The sequence below is a fragment of the Temnothorax curvispinosus genome, unplaced genomic scaffold (assembly GCF_003070985.1).
Source record: "Temnothorax curvispinosus isolate PA1 unplaced genomic scaffold, ASM307098v1 QBEX01008590.1, whole genome shotgun sequence".
Lineage (NCBI taxonomy): Eukaryota > Metazoa > Arthropoda > Insecta > Hymenoptera > Formicidae > Temnothorax > Temnothorax curvispinosus.
Window position 1 is genome coordinate 438,397 of NW_020218370.1, and position 24,219 is coordinate 462,615.

At 34.6% G+C, this 24,219-nt stretch overlaps 1 protein-coding gene across 6 annotated transcripts in view; it reads right to left on the reverse strand.

The window, feature by feature from the left end:
- LOC112458001 (latrophilin Cirl-like) overlaps positions 1–24,219 on the reverse strand; it is a 533,024-nt gene that overhangs the window by 374,210 nt on the left and 134,595 nt on the right. For 5 of the 6 annotated variants that reach the window (XM_025021372.1, XM_025021375.1, XM_025021370.1 and 2 more), the window contains one exon: positions 6,411–6,507. The exons of the other annotated variant lie outside the window; for it this stretch is intronic. In XM_025021372.1, the coding sequence (XP_024877140.1) occupies positions 6,411–6,507 (97 nt within the window). The remainder of the gene's footprint in view (positions 1–6,410; positions 6,508–24,219) is intronic. 6 annotated transcript variants of the gene reach the window in all.

Genomic DNA, 24,219 nt, shown 5'->3' on the forward strand with positions numbered 1-24,219 from the left:
CATTATTATTCAAATTCTGTATTTCCAATTTTTACAGTACAAGCTTAAAAATATTAATTAGAATGAAAATGACCAATGGAGCAAAGTCAAGCGATCTGAAGGATCGGAGTGTGGCGGATTAAGGATTCGAAAATAAGTGTGGCTAGCTAGGGTTATATTAAACAAATTAAATCATTATTCTTCAAAGAGAGATGTATAAGTATGTAATAAACAAAATAGTGTATAAAGACAATAAATGGTATTTTTTATGAAGCACCTCAAGTAGTTAAAACCACATATACAATATAAAATATAAAATATAAAATTATAAAATAAAATAGGATTTATATAATGAACGGTGCAACGAACTGAAGTTGAAGCTCGAAGTTGAAAAAATTCGTTGAAAAAATATTGCCTATAATTTTCTTAAATACCAATGCATCTTTTTAGTTTAGACGTGTAAACACCGTTAACGGTAATAACATTCAGAGCGGCAAAGTCACGATATCGCGATTTACTTCCTGATCGCTGTAGCGCGGTATCGGGGCGACAGGCGACATCGCCGACATTTAGATAAATTCAAACAGACACGGGGGATATAATAAATGTGTACACGATTATCGATCGGATTTCACGTTCTTCGCGAACCTGTTTATCTCTCGCATTTAAATCAACGGTGAAAGATCGTTAGCGGTCCCCGTCGTATAATTGATCTGGCAAAGCGCGCGACGGTGTACAGTTAGAGGCGAATGCGGAGTCTTGTCGATGTTCGTCTAATTAACTAATCGTCGCGTGGATCTTATCGATCTAATCCCGCATACGACAGTTGCTGCGGTCGGAATCGTGCGTATCTGCGAGCAAAATCGTTGCGAAGAGCGGCATTTCTTTTTTGGACTTTGTATCTCGCTCGTAAGATCCCGTTATTAGAACTCGCTTTTTGTATAAATTTCCGCTGGATGGACATCTAAATTGCTTCGTTCGCATCGCTACAATAGTATCGCGGAAGATTGTGTTAACAGACTTTTAGATACGTCCACAAGATTTCGAAAAAAAAAAGAAAGTAAAAGTTTGGCCAAAGTATGCTAAAAAGTTATGCCGCCTTTTAAGAAAATCTTAACGATAAATAGATTTTTAAAATAAATTTTTAAAATGTGCTCTTCGGTGAAGTTGTTATGACACGCTTGTGAGCTATTGTTCTTCCAAAAACTTTTGATATTCGAGGTCCTATTTCTGCGACGAACAAAAAAAAAAGACTAGAAAATGAGGTGCACGTGACTCAGGGGCGTAAAATACTTCCGTGAATTCGACATAAATTTCCGGGGCGTTATTCCACGTGTTTTCACGGGGGATAGCATCCGCCGCCGGCGACCAGACCGGCAATCGTCTTCTAGGTATGCGATAGGTACATAACTACATGTGGGCGGCGGAAGAGGGGAGTCGCAAAAGGCGACATAGGGGTGCTGGACGGAAGAGGTGCTCGAGGTGCCATCGGAGCGCGAGAGCAAAAAGACATGAATATGTATGCACCGGGTGGCAGCCGAGCGCTAAGATACGAGCACTATCGCGCTTATTCATGCGCCTTTTAATATTTAACCCGCCGGTTTACCTGCCCCTTCGCGCGCACATTACTTTTCTAATGCGCCCTGCGTCCCTGTGCTCCATCGTCGAATCTAAATTTCATCCGAAGCAGGCGAGGATAGAGGAGGAAAATATTGGAAAATACGCAGAACTTATGATTGATCGCGACTTTTTAATTCGTGCATAAATTTATCGGAAAATTGGTATTTAAATCGCATTTTCTAAGCGACTGAATTTGTATTATACGTCAAAATACTGCATACTTGAGAAGATTTATCACGGAGTTTAATGATAATAATAATAATAATAATGGTTATAATAATTCAGATAAAATTCTGCTGTATAAATCAGCTATTTTTATTCGAATTAATTTTAACTTGTTAAACAAAATAGTATAAGTATCTCAATTTTATACTATGTAATTACACATTATAGTTATATTCCTCGGATATATATAATAGTATATTTATAATCTACATATATGCATGTATCGTATGCATATAAAATTGTTTCATGTGTATAGATTTATCGTTAAAAGATATAAATCATCGTTAGATCACATAAATTACTGTCATTACTTTGTGACATATTTTTTTTCTCGCATAGGATCTCTCTAGGCTTCTTAGCGTCGCGACGCACCGGCCCTTTCGTTCCTCCGTACAGTGCGCGAAAGATCGCGGCGAGCAACATCGTTGACCCACGATTAGTAACGGTGAATAAGAAACGTACAGGCGATCCTAATCAGTCGTCACGCCTGTGCGTACGTAATGACGTCGTTATCGGCGTCTCTGTACACTCTTGAGCCATACGTTGTACCGGCTCCCCCGCGCGTCTTGTTATATACGTACGTCATACGGCCCGCACCGCGTCTCCCGCTCTCACGCACCCTCTCTCTATTACTCTTTTGACAATGATTACGGTCGTTTGTCGACAAGGAGATTGCTTTGTCACCCGCTCGTACCCGCGCGAGAGCGTGTTTGACAGCGCTTTAGTCGTGTCTCTTTAGAGCCACGGAGAGAACTCGACAGGAGGCGACGTGCGAGAAGAGGAACTTGCACGAGAGAACAAGTTGAGAATAGAGGAGCCCTCAGGTAAGGTCGTTAGATCGGGATAAACGTCGAACAAAAGTTATGCATACCTCTACCGTGCCCGGTCGCGCGTTCGCGCGCGCGAGAGTTGAAAAATATTAACGTAATAATATTCGTGACACGCGAAGTGCACGGATTCGCTTTGAGATCGAAAATGGTATGCTGCGTTTTGCATCGAGAGGCGACATATGGTTAAGATTATACGTTTGCCTTTTCACGCGGAATGCATTCTTCAGATAATTTTGCTGCGCTTTCGCGGCTACAACAAGTATCTAATATTTAAAGGAAGTTTTAACGTGGGAAATTACGTAAATAGATCCGTAGTGTTATTCGGATATTTAAAATTGAAAGGATCTTTTTTTATTTTTGCTTTTTCATTTATACTCTCTAAATCTGAATCAGTGAATAATTAGTACTATTAAAATAGTCAGTACTATTCACTGATTCAGATTTAAAGAGTAGTTAAAATAATTTTGACACTTTTTAAATCAGGGTTTCAAATTGTAAGACAATAGCTTTAAGAAAACTACTCTCTTTAATATAACAATTTGAAATAATTATGTGATCCATGTAACTAATATCCTACAGAAATAAAGTTGAATATTTGGTGTTAACCTTTTCGTTTTAACACGCGAATGATTTACCGGCAGATGTGTGTTACGAGAGCATGTATACGTATATGGCGTGTTCGCATGTGTGGCGTGTGTGTTTCGTGTGTATGTGTGCATTGTATGCGCATTGCATCACCCCAGCATCGCGTCGCGATGCTTGCATAGCGCGTTGCAGAGGGACGCTAAACAATACTGCGACATTCGACAACAAACGCGTGTCCGTTTCTACTCTCGTGTGTTATGTTGTGCAGGTTGACACATATACATTAGAGAAAACTAGAGAAACTACTGTATGCGGGTTGCAACTTGCAACACAGTCGCATCGGGACGGTGTTAATTTTGGACAGTTTTCCTTTTCTCTTTAGAATTCGTTGACGCTGAAAATGTCATAGAGATATTCATCTTCTATTTTTTTTTAATAGCTTTGAAAGCTAATTTTTTAAAATAAAGTTTTGCTCTTGATACTCGGCAACTGTATAAATCCTGCGATATTCCGCATAAAAAGGGATACGCGAAGTGGTTGCCAAAGTACGATAGCCAAGGGCAGTATGAGCTTTCCCAACCAGCCCTGAAGATGTACGACGCGTGGCCCTCGCAAAACGCAGGCACCGCTGCATCGTTGCACCGCGATGCGGTGAAGATCGTGTGTGACAAGCTAACCGCGTACGCGCGGGTGACCGTATGTGCTGTGGGCAGGACAATGTTTTCATTAACTGAATACATGGCGCAGCGGGTCGACAGCCCGTTCAACATCGTTATACCGACAAATAAAGGACGCAAAAGGAGCTTTCCGAAATTTCCGAGCAAAATCTGCGCGGAAAAATCCAACGTCGCGTGTTTACGTATAATTGAATTGTCCCTAATTTTGTTTTTCTCTTGCGGAACCATGTGTGTCGAGAATTTTCACTTGATTACGTTTACGTAAGAAAAATCTGCCTGCAAAGTATAACTTCCTACCAAGAAACTTATATTCCATATTTCATATAACAATATATTTTACGATTTTTAAACTGATTTAAAATAACTCGATATCTCTCTCTCTCTCTCTCTCTCTCTCAATATAAAATTGCATTTAGTAAACTTATATTTTAGGCTAGAAATATATAACAAGGCTGTTTAATAAAATAAAAATCTATAAATTTTAGAAATTAAAAATTTTATTAATATTTAATAATAATAATTGATGATTACTTTTAAACTAAAAAAAAAAAATAAATGATAGAGATAAAGAGTTGAGTTTATATGTTATCAATCTGTAATCTGTAATCTGTAAATATTTGTGCAGAATTTCTCATAGCGCTATAGCGCTAGGATATAGTTAATGATATCCATGCAAGTACGTTTTTGATCAAATGCTCCTTCGTAAAATCGTATTAATCTGTGTCATTTTGCTTGCTGCAGTTTCAGCTTTCAACGGAATATCATGCATGGTCTTATCGTTTGTCGTCTCAACACGCATGTAACCAAATACTTACACGTGCGCAAACAATCCGATATTCGCTTGCGCGAAATTCTCGCGATCACGTTTCTCCATTTTAATAAACCGAGCGTGAGCACGCGCCGGCCGGCTCGGCTAACTAAGACGTGAACGTGCCGCTCCAACGTGCCACGTTATTAAGCGATTCGTACTACGGTATCTTATATAAAATATAAGAAAAAAAATTATTATATGTGTGTTTTCTTGACGCAAGAATAAAATATTGCACTAGAGTATTGAAGTACGTTCTTTTAACACGAAGAGATATCCTCGTACGTGTAAAACTTAAAATACTTGAGATTTCTCATTATTTTCTTGAAATAAATAGGTATGCAGAAATTAACTAGAATTGTAAAAAATGCATTTGTTATTTTATTTATTGTATACATATATATACACAATGTGTGATACATTTGCGATAATATGCGTGCAATATATTGATGATAGAATGTTTAATTTTACTTTGAATGATTTATATGACCGAAAATAGATAACTTTTCGACTTAAGTCTTTCCAAGTAATTTTTAGAAAATACTGTTTGCATAATTTACTTTTCACTCACGTTGAGTGATTTAGAACGAGCATTTCACAATAAAACCGCGTAAAGTGGCCTTAAGGTTTCGCAGCAAATTTATACGACCAAGAGCCTCGCAACGACGGCCGGCCACGGCTCGGAGACCGCAAATTTCCGACAGCGAATAAAAACGCGGGAAAAGTGGAGCATGCAAATATATTCGGGCGAACGCGCGCAATCCCTAAAAGTTTTGCGCATCGAGCCGTTGGGGAGGTTAGTGGTGGCATAGCGCGAGGTAGGTTGTTGGAGGATGGAAAAACGACGGGCATGTATATGCACAGGTAAATTAAATAAACATGCTGTGCAAATAAGACCGTCTAGCGACTCATTTTATGGTCTTCTTTTGCTCTAGTCGACTTTTCACTCCAACTTTGTCAGCGTCACGACGTCGCACGAATACTAAGTGTCATAAATAAAAATCCTATACGATATCGTGACGATCTTGTCATTTCGTTGACAAACAATTACAAATGCCATCGTTAATTATCGTTTGTCAAAGAAATTGTCTGCTGATTTTGTACATTTTATATAACACATATTTAACATAATATACATTTTTTAATATCCAGACAAGTGCTAACACATATATTTGTTTCAAATAGAAGAGAATTCGAATTTATCAATTATTAATAAAATTTAAATATAATATTTAAGTGTATTGTATTTATACAACTATAATAATAACAATTAATTACGATTGTAATAAATTATTTAAAGTAGCGCAGAACTTTCCAACAAATGTTGATAGATAAGAAACACGATTTAGATTATCATATCGCGAACTGTTTCTTAACGGTGCGGGCTTTTCTTAACGCGAATTTGAATGCGTCTATATCGTAATTTGTAGTAGTCATTAGAGGGATCGACCCTTTGTAGCACGCCAGAAGCAGGATCCTAAACAAAGAACATCGTAAATGGGGTGCAGCGCTGATTGAATAAAAGTATACTTGGGGTCAATCAAGTTCTGTTTCCGAATTGTGCGTCTAGATTCTATTTGCGGACCATGAACTCCCCTCAGAATCGTCGATGTCAATCGCTCATTATAGAATCACGTAATCGCATTTGATACAATGCGCACAATAGCATTTGTTTAAGATAGTTACCCAAGAGCCTAAGTCCTCAGATAAAGACAGCGTAACAGCGCCGCAATAAAGTGTACGTATCTCTGCAAGTTGAGAAGCGATTTCCCCTTTTCCATACCTAGAAAAAGAATAATTTATTGTTGCATAAATATTATATTTTTTTATTATAATTTAATTATAAAAACATATATATATATATATATATATATATATATATTATATATTATATATTAGTAATTAGATAGGTAAATAATTTTATGTTAGTTAAAATAAAATAAATAATACAAACATAACTAGAATATAAATTATATAGTATTGTCAATATATTTTTTGCAACAATTTAACCTTATTTTCTCGATTTATTAAAATCACACATTGTCATTCATTCTAAAACGTAAAAAAAATATATGCATTAATAAAATTGTAGCATGTTTATCAAACTGTATTTAAGTAACACATTTCTGTCATTTTGAAACGCTCTTGATTCAACAGAATTAATCGTTAAGCGATGCTAACAAGTTCACAAAATATGTGATGATCATATTTATTTAATTTGAAATACAATATAAAAGATTCTCCGCGGATTTATTTGATGTTAAATATTTACGTTAAATATTTACGTTAAATAATACATCAAATATTTCGGTTTGCAACGACAACTTATAGTTGGCACGCGGCGCTTGATATATTTTGTAACGTATGACGTGAGGTAATAGCGCGTGCTGCTCCGCGTATCGTCGCGTTGCTCATCAAAATACGATTGTGATACTTGGGATCGGGAGACTTGATTATTCTCTAGGATCATTACTATTAGCATTTATTAACTCCCGCACTTAAAGCTTCATGAGCGTCTTTGTCGAAGCGAACGTATCTTGATGTGCGATTTGTTCGTACAAACACAAAAAGTAACAGGAAATGGAAGTTCTAAATCTATTTATTACAGTCATTTGCTAACAAGGCTCGAATATATTAGCTTATAATATATTCTTGGATCAAGAATGCGGGCTAATACATGAATCATTGTATCGAGTGATGAAAATAAAGTAGAAAGCCATATTGTAACATTGATAATTATTTTATTTTATTTTAGTATTTTAAAATACTAAAGAACAAAATATTTGGCATATATTTTATACTTTATATAATGAATTTAATATTTTCTGGCCACGACAAACTAGTTCACGCACAACGTTTATTTTTTTTTTTGCCACATATTATTGTGTCTATGATCGCTTTGTTGTTGTTCACGCGACGACAATCGAACGGGCAGACATTGATTGCAATTTGCTCCATGTCGCATCATTTTCCTTCGAAACGCGATTACGACCATTGCAGAAGAAAACATCAATCTCTATGTCAAGAATGCCATGTAATGTGCCGCAATTGTCTTGTCATAATAAGATAATATATGATATGAATTATGTGATAATATAATTAAATATATGCGCGATTGAGATTAACTGTGTTTTCACAAGTCTGCGTGTAACAAAGGAATCTGATAATGAGAGAAAAGGAGAAGACCCATGGAAGTATCGGCATTGAGCGACAGCAGAGCAACTACATGTGCAATGTTTTATCATTCATGAAAAGTTATTTTTCTACCTATTTAATTGCTTATTTTATGTGCATAATAATTTTTTTTTATATTAATTATTCTAGGAATTACTATAATATATATTATAGTACTAAAATGTACTTGTATTTTACAGTTCAATGCTGCCTACGACACTCCGCTTTTGCGTACTGTATTGGTGAGTGATAAAGATATATTTTATTTTAATTTGAGATAATGGATCTATGAATTGTACCAGATGTAAGTAAGCTTGTAAGATATAATAAATGTGTATCAAGTTAATATCGTAAGAATAACAGAGATATATGTATATAACGTCTCATAGATCTAGTGTCTTAAAATTAATTGGTTATAACAGATTAATGTTAATATTTAATCTTGGTAAACTGCTAAAGAGTGATACGAATGATTTTCACAAATAAAAAGTGTTAAATCTGAAAAAGATATTTTTTTTACACCTTTCGCCAAATATATACTTTTATAGACAACATTTGCAGAAATAGTTAAAGAACATTTACATATGTATAGAATAAGAAAAATTGTTAAAGTTAAATGTGTTACTTTCTCTTTCCAAATATCTTTTTTAATTAAAATCTAATCTAATTTAATTTTGAATTTGGTTTTTCATACAATATTTAAGGAATATTGTAATAAAAGTTAATATCAATATCTACTTTACTAATTGACAAATACAGCAACTGACAAAATTATTAGGCACCCTTTTTCTTCTATAGTCTATAGTCACATAAGAATAGCTATGTATTTACTAACAAGACATCATGATTACTGAAGCCTATTAGAACATGCTGTCACTTATGACATGTTCGATGACGAAGGGCACTAATATTGCTATATTGGGCAATTGCTAGGTATATCCTCAATGATTAAGGAGAACCATTGACGCGATAATTGACGTGTACCTACGGCTATTGAGTATGTATCTATCATTGGATACGAGGCAAACGTGGCAATATTCACGTGCAAGGTTACAGTTGCAATTATATATGATATCGAATTTCATCAAGTTTTAGCTAACAGAAATATCTGAAAAATTGTTTCACAGCGAGATATAATAAATCTTTAAGTTCATGCAACATAATGTTGCGAGCTAACGTTGACTTTTTGATGAAAGTAATCTCTCGCGATATTTTTACTGGCGCGTTATATATGTTACTTTATCTTCTCTATGGCATACGCTCTTTATATGCATGCCGAATTTCGCGCGATAAAATTAATCTGCGAGCAGGGGGCTTTTGTGCGAAAACTAAATCGTGTCTCGATTCTAAAATAGGAGGGATAAAAATTCTCGTGCAGACGAAGATAAAATTTCAACTAGTTCTAGCAAAGCGCTGATCCGCATGGCAGGGATTCATCGCGATCAAAGCGTCAGTCGTGTATTTTTGTTCTCCGATATACATATTCTTTATCCAATACATGTTTAACCTTTTTCAAACAATTGATTTTATAAAATAAGCGACGTTTTTTTGCAAAATGGATGTATATATAATATGTAAAAAAGTATGTAAAAAAAGTATATCTTATATATGTTAAGGTCATTTTGTACAATGAAGAAACTGGTTATTACAAGTTTTATACAATGTACTGATACAAATAACTGTAATGTATTCTAATAAAATATTGATCTCTTATGTAATATCTTTTTATTTACATAAATTTATTTCGAATAAAATAAGTTTGTGTGCTAGATAAGCTTTTTTTACCTACTTTATACATTCAAACTTTTTAAACAGCTGTTTTATTAAAGAAAAAAATAGGGTTAATAAAAGAATTAAGATAAGAATTTTATGTGGCAGTTATTCTGCGGTAGAATACACAGATATTTTTTCTCTAAGTCTTAAAAAATGTATCAAACATTAAAATGCATCATGTACGGACAAAATAATTCCATAACAAAAATTTTTGTTGTTGAAAATAGTCGTTATATATCAGTATTTCGTTTTCTATTTATTTTATTGGATTTTTATTTTATTACTTATTTTATATTATTTCCCTGTTTATTTTTTCCGTGTGTAAACGTTGTTACTTCAATCGATCTATCGAAAAAGATAGGAAACATTCGAATATATTGAAGGTCTCAATCATCCATAATTGGGCCGATAATCCTAAAACGTGCGCTTCGTGTCGCGCGTTTCACGTATCCTGTTCGAAAACCACCTAGACAGAGAGGGAAAAATTCAATGTCGAAGATAATGAAAGAATTTCACGTTTTTGCGAAATTGCCGTCAATTGGAGACATTGTCCCTTCCCTACCCTTCTCGCTCTCCTCCCGCCCGGAATATCGTTTCGGCCAGACGTGATGGTCTTTACGTCTTGGCAGCTCCATTATCTGCGCCATCAATCGGAAATTCTTTTCCCTTTGCATCATCGCAGGGATGGGAAAGGGAGTGAAGGGGGAGAAAAGAGCGAGAGGTTTGAGAGGGAAATGGTTTCATTAAAACAATCCCGCTGGCTCGCGTAGCTCGATCAAAACCCAGTACAGAATAATGAGCGTGTGTCATTGACGTGTGTCGACTACAGTGCTCCTCAGGAATAGTTATATCGTTGATGCGTCTTAGGAAGAAAAATGTTTTTGGATATATTAGAAATTTAGAATACGAAGTGTATAGGTATATTTTTAATACGATTAAAATATTTACAGGCTTAATAGATTTTTTTACAAATCTTGGATAGTAATCTCATTCAGTTAGATTAGGTAGAATATTAACAGCTTTTACTAGTTTCAAGTACATTTATATAAATAAATAGAAGAAAACATTTTGGGATACTTCTTTGATGTTAATGAAAGCGTTTAATGATCCTTATTAGAACTATGTAATACGATAATAATTTTTTACATTCTTTTTAAATATGGTACATCTGTTATAATTGCATAATGCTTGTTTTAAAAGACATATAAATCGCATTTTCGTTCATTACTGTTGAACTACCCTGTATTTGGCGCGTGTGTACGCGTGGCGTCGCGGCGGCAGTGAAATGCGTGTATCTGAACAATTAGGTTTCAGGCCACCCTCAGTCCGACATGGCAGCCGCGCGGCCGCAAAGGCCTTCCCCCCCTGTCCCCGCGATAATATGTACGTGCTAGAAACTCTCGTGTTTTCTGTTAACGTATCGCGAAAACATGAGGAATAACGTTTCCCATTGCCGTGCCGTGACAACGTCGCCCGCCGCCCCCGGCCTAATCGCGAAAAGATATTTCTACCTGGCATACTGTAGGGCGAAAGCGGGACGGTCGGAGGCGGGAATCGCGAGCAAAAAGCGCGGCCACTCACGAGAGGAATGTCAACTCACGCTCGTGCGATCGTATCCGCGCGACGATAAACGTCGCGGGGAGGTTTCCGAGGTATTCGCCGCGGACGATTAATTCACGCGATTAAAGATAGTCAAGTGGAATTCCTCAGATAGCGCGCACCGTCCCCGGATAGCGCCCCTCGACTCGCGCGGCGAGTATACTTACGTTAGGTATTGCACGTCGAAATTGACTCGTTACGAGTCGTGCCGGATAATTCCAACATTAGTAAAACATAATAAGTTGTTGTCACCAGGATAATTAAAAATTCCGTGGAAACACCAATAGAAAGTCGCATTGTCTTCGCAATCCGCAAAGACAATATTCTAATGATACGACATTCGATTTGTGGGTTTTCCGTATGATTTATTTAAAAAATGTAAATGCGAATAAATGTTCTCAAAGAAGTTTTCAAGATTTACTCTTTCAATTTTCTTTAATCTTGGGTTAATAAACTTTGTTCTCTAATAAAGACATTTTCTTTTGAAAATGATTATTCGCAGCATATGTATAACCACTGATAATATTTTATTTTTTTGTAATATATTTAATTTATCACATTTTCAAACTATATTAAAAGAAATCAAGAGATTACAATATTTTACATACGGTTAAATGCATATGCATATGCATTATTTCTTAGGTTAATAAAATATCTCTATAAGAATGTGTCGCAGGGGTATATAATGTAACTTGAAAAATAAAGCTTTTATTTAAGCAAGGAGTAAATGAAGGAAAGAGGGCTTACATATAATAGCTTTTATACATCAGAAGAGTGAGGACATTTGAATTCTGATTGCTCAGATAAGGGTTAACTTGCGTATGTGTGTGTATGAAAGTCGTCTGTTAGAGGGAAAGTGGTAGAACTCGTGTCCGCTGCACGTAACTAGAACGTCAATCTTCGACCGGAAAAATGGACAATTATCCCGACAATACTTCGCAGGGGGTGAATAGCGTAGCGTGCATTTATATTTCCGTCGAAACGATGTTGAGCGCGCGTCGTCGCTCGTTAAGACTCACCGGGTCTGGCGATGGAGAACCCTGTCTCGGAAATATTATATTCCTGCCACGACAGCGGGGTAGAAATAATATGATTAATGAAGGTTACTCAAATTAAGTCGGAGCATCGAATCTGCGACAACCCGACGACGCGACGCCGACGTTCGCAAAAAGAGGACGGGCGTTTTTATGCAAGAGTAATACTAAAACATTTAAGTTCTGATTTATACATTTGTTTGTTTTTTATTTAAATCTTTAAATGTCAGAAAGCTATTATAAAAATGTAAATACTTTGTATTAAGAATTATAGGTAATCAAAATTAGGTTTTGCATTGAAAACATTATATTTTTATAATTAATAAGATAAGCGAGAAATTACAATCGTGTTTGTTAGAAATTATAAGATTCTATTGTTTTATATCAAATTCAAAGAATATTTTTTAAAAATTATATACTACAAATTACTACTTATTGTTTACAAAAATTATAGAGCACTTCATAATCGGGAATAAATGCGTTAAGTACTTCCAAAATTCGGACATATAAACTAAACGTCCTATGTCGTGGAACGTAGGAATATATTGACGAAGACTTTTTTTTTTAACTGAAATGTCTGAACATCTTAATCAACGTTGTACTAATCGGTTCGAAAAGCTCTTTGGTTAAAAATTATTTCCATCGTCCTTTGTACGTTGTACAAGGGTTGAAAGCTATCTAAAAAATTGCTATATGCGCGTAGTAAGCATCGAGCTCGCTCATTATATGTAAATGCACGAACTAAAGAAAGAACGGAAAAAAGAGAGGAATAAAAAGAGATAGATATAGAGCTGTCCCGTGTGGTAAAAACTATTTATAAATTATAAATTGACGACGATTGTTGCTGACTCTGGGTTGATCCGAGCATCAACTAAGACGAGTGATCGACTTTCTCTATTAACTTTTCTTCTCCGACCAGCCGGCTTTGATTTCTGGTATCCTTCTAGAAACAATTATCTCTAACTAGCTTATCTCTAATAATGCAAAAAATACAATTCCGTCGGTATCGTATTTATGACTGTGCGAACATGTCCCTTTCATTTTGTAAAACCAAATTCTTTAATGAATTTCTTTTTTCTAAAAAATTACAGGCTCAGATTGAATAGCATGTAAGACAATAATAGTTGTCAACAATAATGATACTAACGATCGATATTGAAACTCAGATATATAAAAAAACTAATGTTAACAACAAATCATAACAATCATCTGATTTCAGCTAACGAGCTGAGCGACTATTGCATATTAATTTAAAAACGGTGTCGTATCATACATTAAAAATTTATTGTAAGATTGAACTGAACAAAAATTAACTTCACTTAAATTGATTTAATATTATATATTTAACCCTTAACGTGTATACGTGGGTCTACGGCGTCCGAATCAAAGTGATATCTGCTCGTAACTGTAAAACTTGCAAGCCCGTTAGAAGATAATAAAATAAACGATGTTTATGAAAATGACTATAAAATCGTCAACTATATATACAATGTAGGCAGATGTTTCATGAATTTTTTTAAATTTTTTAAAATACTTTAAGGTAAGGAAAAATAGCGTAGAATGTGACAGACGTACGTATACCCTAAGAAGGTACCGAAAAAACGTATATACACTTTAAGGGTTAATAATTCATTATTTTAATTTTTTCATATACAAACAAGTATAAAAAAGTGGAAAAATAATTCCATAAGATAAATAGAATTAATTTGGATGCAGCTGTTGTTAAAAGATTGGAGTATACTTACAATCACAATTGATACGTAGTACAACATAATTCTATAAGAATTTTCAGTCATGATATAATTTTAAATATTAAACATTATTATTTAACATGATCTAAAATTTAAATATTAAACATTATTTTTTTCCCATTATTTTTCTCTGTTTTATTAAAATTAACATGGAATAATTCGGTTTATTTTTACAACAAAATTTTTACACAAGCAATTAAATGAAATGTTGCCATTATACAAATGTAATTATGAGAAAACATAATTAGACCATCAATTTGTTGATATCGCAAATATCGAGCACAAAAGTAGTACAATTTATGCGAAAAACATATCTTTCATTACTCGTTATATAAATACGGCTTAATATGTAATATATAAACAATAAATTTATTTGCGTCAATTAACATAACATTTCATTTGTTATTATAAAATTAATGCGCGCTATAATTATCTGTTATATCTAATGACGTAAAAATGTTTAATAAGATGTTTAGTCATTACGAAAATATACCAAATTATAATTAGTGAGATCTCTGGTCTTTCTCTTTATTTCCGGTAAATTTTTACAATTTAATTTTTCTTCGGAAAGTGTTTGATACTTGCATGAAATCTCTATTGTTATTCAATTTTACTCAGAATATTATTATCGTTAGAATCGTGGTTTCTGCAGTGCCACAAGAACTCTCATGCTAAGCTCGACGCATTGCTGTACCAACTGCTTAAAAATTCCGACCGTCATCGTCATCGGGCGACAGCTTCAGATTTCATTTCAAAAACAGCGCGCCCCTCGAGCGGCCTCTCCAAATATACGTATACGGCGTGCCGTAATACTGAAAGACGAACGCGACGGGAATGGAAGTTTACCGAGCTTGTTTTGGTTAAGTCACGTTTGGAAAATAAACCTCACAGGGTGGAGTGTGTATAGGATCGTGCCTTGCGATAAATCCTGTTTCCTGACGAATGCCATCCTGCGCGAGAGAAAAATCATCCGGAGGATCCTTTCAGTCGCGCGCCCCGACTTTTCCCTTTTAACTAGAAAATGTTTGACATTGCGCGGAACACGACTTTCCGAAAGACAGAAGATATACCATATGGAAGTCGACCTTTGGAAAATATTTCCTTCACTTTAAAATCGTCGCTTCTTAATACTATTTACAAAAATTCTGCAGATTATAGATCACAATATTAATTTAATGAATTATTCTGTTACGTACTATATTTTTAATACATTATATATATGTCTAATTCTAATTGATACATTTTTTAAGTTAAAAGTCTTTAACTTAAGTCTTTAAATTTTCTCTTTTCCCTAGAGATTCTTCGAAAAAAGATAATCATGAATTACAAACTGAGAATCGTCTAGCATGTACATACTGGACGAACTATATGTTTGAAATATTGACAGTAAATAAGTTAATAAGATGAAAAATAAAAAATGAAATTGTATTGGAAAACGATAAATTTTCTCTACATACATTTGCGCACGGCGCAATAAAATTGTCGATTTAACACCATGTAATATATCTTACTCTGTTATATATATTCCATTACTGAATATGATAAATTCAATTCTTTCGTTCCAAAAGTGCAAATATGCAAAATGTAAATATAAATTTTCACAAAATGTTGATTTTTAATAACCGGTGCATGTTGTGAGTAAATAACTGCAATAAAGAGTAGATACTTCTTTTTTTTACATATAAAACCAATATAGAGAGATCGTTATACCGACCTCCACATCTGCCAAAACATGTTTTTGACCGTTATTGAATTTTCTTTCGATAGACGTTTGACGGCTCAAGAGAGCCCGTTAAAAACGAATATAAAGCGCATTTGGCTTGTCGGGCGAAATTCGTAAAGCGAAATACGGTAACGTTTCCATCTCTGGAGTTCCGAGAAGTAACGTTAAGATCGGACTTCGAAAACTTGCGGGAAATCGAAATGCACTTCCAACACAAGCTATTTTTAAAGTGACTCGCTTCTCCTCCCTGCTGTGGCGAAATTGCACTTTACTTCAAACTTCCTTTACTGCCCTCTAAAATGGGTGCGTTTACGGCAAGAGATTCGTGGAAAACGAAGGAAAACTTATTTGTTGACTACTGACTCATAGGCGAAATAACAACAACGTCTTACATGTATCCAATCCTATAAGAGTATTTTTAATAAAATTGTAATTTTTTTTAACTTGAAGCACATACTCTCTCGTTCTCTTTTTCTTTCTTGTTATGAATCAAGGGACACGGTAATGTCTTGCGTCAAATGTACGCGCGAAGCAAGGCACGGACGCTATACTTACGCCATCGAGCTAGAGCGCAGGCAAGATTTAGGATGCATTTCATGAGCTCAGTCGATTCATTAGGTTCATATTATAACAAAACTGTCTTTACTTTTGCTCTATGTGTCCTCTAAGCTGAAATTTTACAGCTCAAAGTCCAAAATTGCTAAATTTTATGATAAAGAAACGTCATAAAGTTACCATCTAAAATTTTTTTTCGTTAGAAGGCACCACGAAACTCGACCACCTGACATCTGTCATCTGACGTCTGACATCTGTCTTGCTCGCTAACGTTATAATATGATAGTAGTGAACATAATAACTAATGAATAATGACATACGAGGTTATCCTCCTGTGTTATTAATCATATAAATAATAAATATATGAAGCACTATATGTCTGTATTTTTATTGTGAAATAGTGATAAAATAGCGAATATATAAGTGAAGAAGCCCTTAATTCTTATTTATTTATATATGTCAGTCTATATATATTAATTTATGTAAATGTGTAAAATAATGTTATTTTTTGACAAATGACATGAATAGTAAAATATTTTCTGTCAACAAATAAAAAATAAGAATTATAAGCTTTTCGACTGTATTCAAAATTTATTTAATTGCTTTCTGTCAAGGTTTCCAATTTCTATTTTTTATCAGTTTGTTCATTATCGGCGGTTTACTCATATTAACTCATAACTAAAAAAACAGGAAAATAATTATTTTGAACCTTTACATTGTATTTATGATATATATTTGATATCTATTCAAATATTAATCAATTTTTGATATAAAAAATAGAAAACGAAAAATTGTAAATTCTACAGGTTAAAGTGTAAACATCTCTTATGCATGTAATTTTTTTTTTTGCTGATTTGAATAGTAAACTGATTTTATTTGCATATTTGTGTAACCTTTTATTATGTATTACTAATTAAAGGAAAACGCAATCCGATCCTGCGACATCTTGATTAAAATATTTAATCGTGAATCGTCGCTCTATCGAGAAAACGTGGGGCGTTACATCGGAGGAAGCTATGTTGACTTAGAAAGGGGCGATCGCGATGATTCGCGTAGCATTAGGGAAATTCGCTGGCTCGCATTTCATTACGACTCGATAAGACAAAGAAATCCCTTTCGGAAAGAGGGGACGGCCTGCTCGTAAAGTGAATTGAAAAGCGCTGTTTCTCTTCCCTCTTACCTCCCTCACGTGATTTTCTTTCTCGTTCGCCTTTTCGGGCTCTTTCTGTGCCAGTAAACTGAGGAATTGGAATATGTTACGTGCGAGACGAGACGTAATATTGCAATGACTTAAAGATAGGCAATTGTTCACTTATAAGATTTTATTTGACACATGATCAGAGCAAGTGATATGAGTCGAAGGTGTGATCGCTTCTAGAGACAACTAAGAACTAACTCTTACAGTTCAAGAGGGATCCTTGCTTAAAGGAATAGGTTGAATTTTCGTTAATATAATATGTTAACCAATAATGCAACGCGTTGTAATAGCGGAAGTGAAGTAGTGATTGGAGCGACTTCTTAAAAGAACAAGTGAAACAAAAAGATTTGCGTATGATGCAAAGATTTGTTAGGATAGGACTAGTCGTTTATAGTTTAAACGTGACTAGGAAGTATAGAAAAAGAGTTTTAGACAAAAAATATAAGTGAAAGTAAGTGGATCACAAGAGGGTATAAGGGTCTAGACAGATAGTGGGACTTAGGTTTATTAGGGTTTAGTTTTTAGGCGTTTGCCTGGAAAAACTGTCTTGTAAAAAAAATTTAGAAATGGAAATCATAAATACGTGAGATATGAGTTGCGGCACGTAACGAATACGTTTTGCGTAATCGGAAAAAGGTCGGTATGCCCGGGATATTAATAAAGATTTATAAGTTTCCGCATAGGGATGACTGATTCGCGCAGTCACTTGGGCTTAGCGAATCCACCGATTCGAGCTAATATACACTGCGGATAACTCACATATATTTACACATCACGCATACCTATAAACATATGTTTTTGCAAACGATAAAAACGTAAGGAAAAGTGGAAGCCGGATATAACCTAATTCAAGAAGAATAAGAAGAATAAGAATAGGAACAAGACCTAGATACATGCTTGATACAGACGGAGCAGAATAACAAAAATTAAAGCTTATTTTTCATCCACGTCACGTTAAAGAAAAATTTATAAATGATTGTCGTTTAAAAAATCTGTCTTATATTTCTGGTATAATGCGAGACAAAAATTCACATCGTTCAAATCGTTTCTCTCTATTAAAGAAACATCCGATCGCAATGAGATCATCTCAATATCACTCTTGCGAGCAAGAGATCGCCCCGAATTAAATGCAGTACCGCGTTAAATATTCGATGTTGCAATTTTGTAATAGCGGACCAGCACTACATCTGACAGCTCGCGGGAAAATACGAGAAATTAGGGCAGCTGACAATGTGGGTATATCTCACAGAAGACAAACGATGTATAATTTAACTTTCGGATGCACTTTCATAATTTTCCGATACACTGGGTTCACTTTATAAATTTGTTCTACGCATATGATTTTAGATAATATATTACTGTATTGAAATTTTTCTCTTCTTTTTGTACACACACACACACACACACACATACACATTTATTGAGTTATACTGTAAATACTATAAATAATTTAATATATAAATAATATAAAAATTGAGCAATTGTACGCTAAATTCTGTTGTATATAATTATTTTTCAATCAAATGAAAAGTGAATGTATCATTAAATAATTAATATCATTATAATATCATTGAGCTATTTATCATTTATTTAAATTATTAAAATCTCAATTTTTTCACGACTTTTACCAAATGATTAATACCAAAGTTTATATTTCTATCATTGTTGAATATCTCAAAAAGTATATATATATTGTGTTACAAAAAGAAATAATTAATTCAAATATCAGAGCATATTGCATTGTGCGACTTTTTGGGAATATAACATATCATAATATAATAATATTATACAAAAAATACAATTACCTACAATGATCGTTGGATGAATCACATAAGTTGTATTGAAATCATTGTTACGACATATATTAACATACTCAATAAGGCAAAATAATATATGCTCACAGCATACTCGTGTGAAAATATTATTATATGCCACATGACGCCACTCATAACAAATCATCATTGGCGGAACGATCTTTTCCCTCATTGATCGCACAGCTGCATTTGTTTCCATTCTATCACCGAATAATATTGGATGTGTGGTATTTCGCATCGATCGTAGCTATAAAAAAAGAATAGAAACGATGAGATTAACAGAGATTGTGTACGAGCGAGATGCATCGACTTGAGACAAGCTGTAGGAGAGCAGCGAAAGGGAGATGACGAAAGAAGGAGCGATCAAGATAGAGGAGGATCATTTTCGAACGAGCAGATAGCATCCCAAAAGATTTAGAGGGTCAGCGTTGCAATTAGCGATGTTTAAAAACGAATTATGAGGTCGTATATTTTCTGCTTGCTGGTCTCTTTCGTAGACCACCTTTCGGTTCGCACTATTTTTTTTCTCTTGTTCTCTATAGCTCGTCTTTTCATCGTTCACTCTTTCTTTCCTTCTAATATAAATTCAAACCTCTTTCTCGGCCACCCTTCCTCGTGCTATAGCCTGCGACTACGAGCGAGCGATAGGCGAAGCCGGCCGCTATCTACGTTTCGTGAACTGTCGCTGTATTTTTTTTTCCTGTACCACCCTCTCGCGCCGTTCGAGCCCTTCAATAACTCTTGACCAGAGGTCAGCCTCTTTCCACTTAACAAGAATCTACTACATGATATCCGATTTGTTCTCGCAAAAAAATACTACGATTTGGATCGTATTGACAGTGTAATGAATATAAGCACTCTCTCCCGAAAGTAATTTGTGTTATATAAAATTCTTAAAAAATACTCTAAATGGAAGACGTTAAATGTACAATACTCCAAACGCATAATATAACAAATGTAACTTGCGTTACTTAATAACATTCGTATTTATATGTAATAACAAAAGATAGAGAATTCATAGATAATAAAATTTATAAGATATAATATAAGAAAACTATAAACAAATTTTCATTGCTTTTATTTTAATTATCTTGTTTTCACACTTTTTCTCTCAAACATTTTTATAACTTTATATTTTAGGATTCAATAAACTATCTTGTTTCAATATATTATAATTCTACGATTGTAGAATTAAAAAGTCAATAAATCAAAACTTCGAGATTTTCTTTTCTTCTGCAGAATCTAACTGACTTTATACGCATATAATACGTAAAAGTATTTTAGGTAGCGTCAGCAATCCGCCAGTTATTTTTAATAAGAGGAAACATAACTAGGCATTTCATATCTGCGTTCCGTGCACTGTCGCTGTATTTTTTCCGCACTTTTTGCTGCGCCTTCCATTTGCCCGATCTACGCGGTATAAATCAGAAACTGCTCGTTTCAAGCTTCAAAGCATTAACGACATCGAGCACGTCAGTTTCTCATTTCACTGGAAATCCAATGATGAGATTCGCTGTTTTTATAGGAAATTGTCGAAATGAAATAGGAAAATCGCAAGAAGTCATACAAAATAAAAAGGTGCGGTTAGATCAGATAAGAAAATCTTTGAAGATACATCTTGCTTATCAAGCGACAAACTTTCATTTCCATGCTCTACTGCAGAAAGTTTTATTAATAAGAATACTTCTATCTAGTGAGCGGAAGAAATTAAAATTATATTATGCCTTGAAAATATAAAAAAGAAGATAAAAGATATCTAATTACCATATATTTTTTAGTTTGTAATATTTTTAGAGCAAAAATGTACAATTATTTTTGCAATGTTGTATTTTTTTAATGCATTTCGTGCAACATAATTTTCTGATCCTATCTAAAATTATGTTCCACAAAAAATTAATTTTTTACAATAATGTAAAAAGTAAAAAAAATATACAATACAGAAGAAACCGTATAGATATATCTTTTTTTTTGCTTTTTATATAAGAAAAGTATAGTCAGTTACATCGAGATATCTACCGAAACATGCGTGTATTTGGTTGTTTTTCGATCTACTCGAATGTATCCGTTACGTCCGTCTTCGTGTTCGAAAACCCGGTTTGTTACCCGCGTTGCGTCCATCTTCTATCGACCGTCATATTTTCCCAGTCCAGTTCTGCCGCGCGAGGAGAATATATAAAATGCGATGGAAAAGGAGAATAAACACACGAGCCCCGATGAACGTACACACAAGCGGAATGGCTTGTTCCTATTTTGAAGTTTGCCGTCGATCTCGCAAACAGTCGCTCGATATTCCATTCAATACTTTGAGTCCTATTTTCTGCTGCATTGATCTACGGCATATCGAAAATTATAGGACGTATTTATATGTGAGAGGATATGATGAATTAATCATTCTTGAATGGTTTATACAATGGTGGCAATCGTATCGTCGTACCTATCGATTTTAACGATCTCTCTTAGACGTTAAATATTTAGCAATATTGAACATTATTTTATAAGTATAATGTTCATGACGATTTCTAACGATTTCAAAAAATTAATTTACTGAAAGTAGAAGGAAGCTCCTTTAGATCTATTGAATTAAATGAAAATGAATTATAAGTCTTATGAGAATAAATGAAAATGAAAGGCATGCATTTGTCGCTTGATAAGCAAGATGCATCTCTAAAGGTCTTTCCGTCCGACCTGGCTGCACCTTCTTATTTTTCGTGATTCCATGATTGGAAGACGCAGAGTAGCTTGGTGAAAGAGCGGGAACGCGACGATGAAGATACATCGCTGATGTTCTCATCTTCGCGCGCCGCAGCTCTGCGCGAGCACATTTTTCCTATGTCTGCCGACGTTTCCACCTTTGTGAGATTCTTGATATTTCTCCGCGTTAGATGAGAATTCCTCGAAGAGTGTTACAAATACGTGCAGGTCTTCTTTCCGTTATTACACTCGGCAAAATAACGTCAAAAATATGAAAAATTGTAATGCATACGCGCGAACAAATTAGATTAAAAGACACGGCTTTTTTTAGCGTTTTATAAAGCAATATAATATTACACGTACGATACGCTTAATGTATAATGTTATTGACTATAATATACTACAAAATTTCGAATTTAAAATTTGTATAATATGTCGACTCTTTTACATTAATTTTTACACGAAGCTTTTCTCTTATATATAACATTTTAAGAAAAAGTGGAGAAGGGGCGAGTGATCATTTGTCACGAATTTGACTTCGCTCGACTTCTATCCCTTGCCTGCTCGCATTCCTTATTCCGTATTAGTTCTTTGGAACTGAATAGATTTGCATGAATCAGCGCTCGCCGAGGTGATTACTGTTTGTTCCATCTTTAATCCTTACAAATGAGGAACGGAACAAACGACGAAGACTAAAAAAAATCGTATCGATGAATTTTCACGTTGACTTTAATCGTTCTACAAAGAAAGATGCGCGTGCATCTGTTGTTCGCTTTTATCTTCAGATTTTGTCGTGTCCTTCGAAGAACACGACATCGCGTTCTTTTTTCCAAAGAGACTAGAGAACCTTGAAGAGGAGACTTATCGATTTCATCCCCTTGTCAGAATCGAATAACTCTCGTCGGAATCGAAACTGCGGAAGCGATATTTTGGACCACTGCACTGTATTGAATAAGAAAGAGTAAACGTTGTACTATAGAAACTAGAGTAAAAAAATAAAAATTAACATAATGCAATTTTGATAAAATTATTTCTAGGACAAAATTATTTTTTTAATAGGAAAGTTTGACAATATTAATTCATTAACGCCACTATAAATAAAATATACTTTTTTCATTTTTTTTCTCTTAATACATTTCTTATCTTAATATATTTAGACAATTCATCTATTTGCTACATATTTTAAATAAGAAATTGTATTATTCTTTAGTTTCTAAATATTTTAAAGCGAAAGTCATAAATGTTGATCACGCTTGCCGAAACGGTCTCTGATTCATCGCTTCGCAAAGTCGGGCGAAAGAGCGTGGCAATCCGAAATATTTTCTGACTTGTGGAGCTGGGTTGGCGGGCGATGCGCCAATTCGTCGTTCAGTTTTCAACCGTGTAACGTCGAACGACGTCGTCCACCGCGACGGCAGTGGTGTACACGGCGGGCACATTCGGAGGCTGAACCGCAGCGTTTGGTAAATTTGGCCACCCAGAGGTAAAGCAACGGTAATAAATGAGCGGCGAGCGAGCGCTGTGCCTGCGCAGCTCCAGGTCCAATTTCCCAGGAGAATACGAGGGAGTGAGAAGGGAGGGAGAGGAAGAGAGAGACTGCAGGGCAAAACCGCAGCCTAAAAACAATATCCTACCATCGCGAACCAGTGACAGTGGCCGATAGCCAACCTCGCCGCGAGTAAGTTATCGCCTCCCGTCTAATATCCGAGGGATAATAAGCCGCACCGCCATTGATAAGACAACTCGGCGAGATTTCGACGAAACTCACGGGATGAAATTATGAACGTCATTATATCGGGTAAAATATATATATATATCTATATTATATATAGATTATATATATATATATATATATATATATATATATATATATATATATATGTATATAATATAATATAATATATATTGATATAATATGTACCTTTTATTACGTCATATGCAAATGCGATTGATCACTATTAATAGTTAATATTATAATAGCACATAGATTTTACTGCTGTTATTATCAGATAAAGTATTATTTATCAATTACCTATCACGCGCAAATATTTTCCGTCATGGGACTTAGTGAAATACAATAATAAATAATGCATTAAGTAAAATATCAATGCAAAATCAATTCATAATACACATTCCAACAGAAATATAATACACGACGTAAGAGCATTATTCTTCGCACTCGT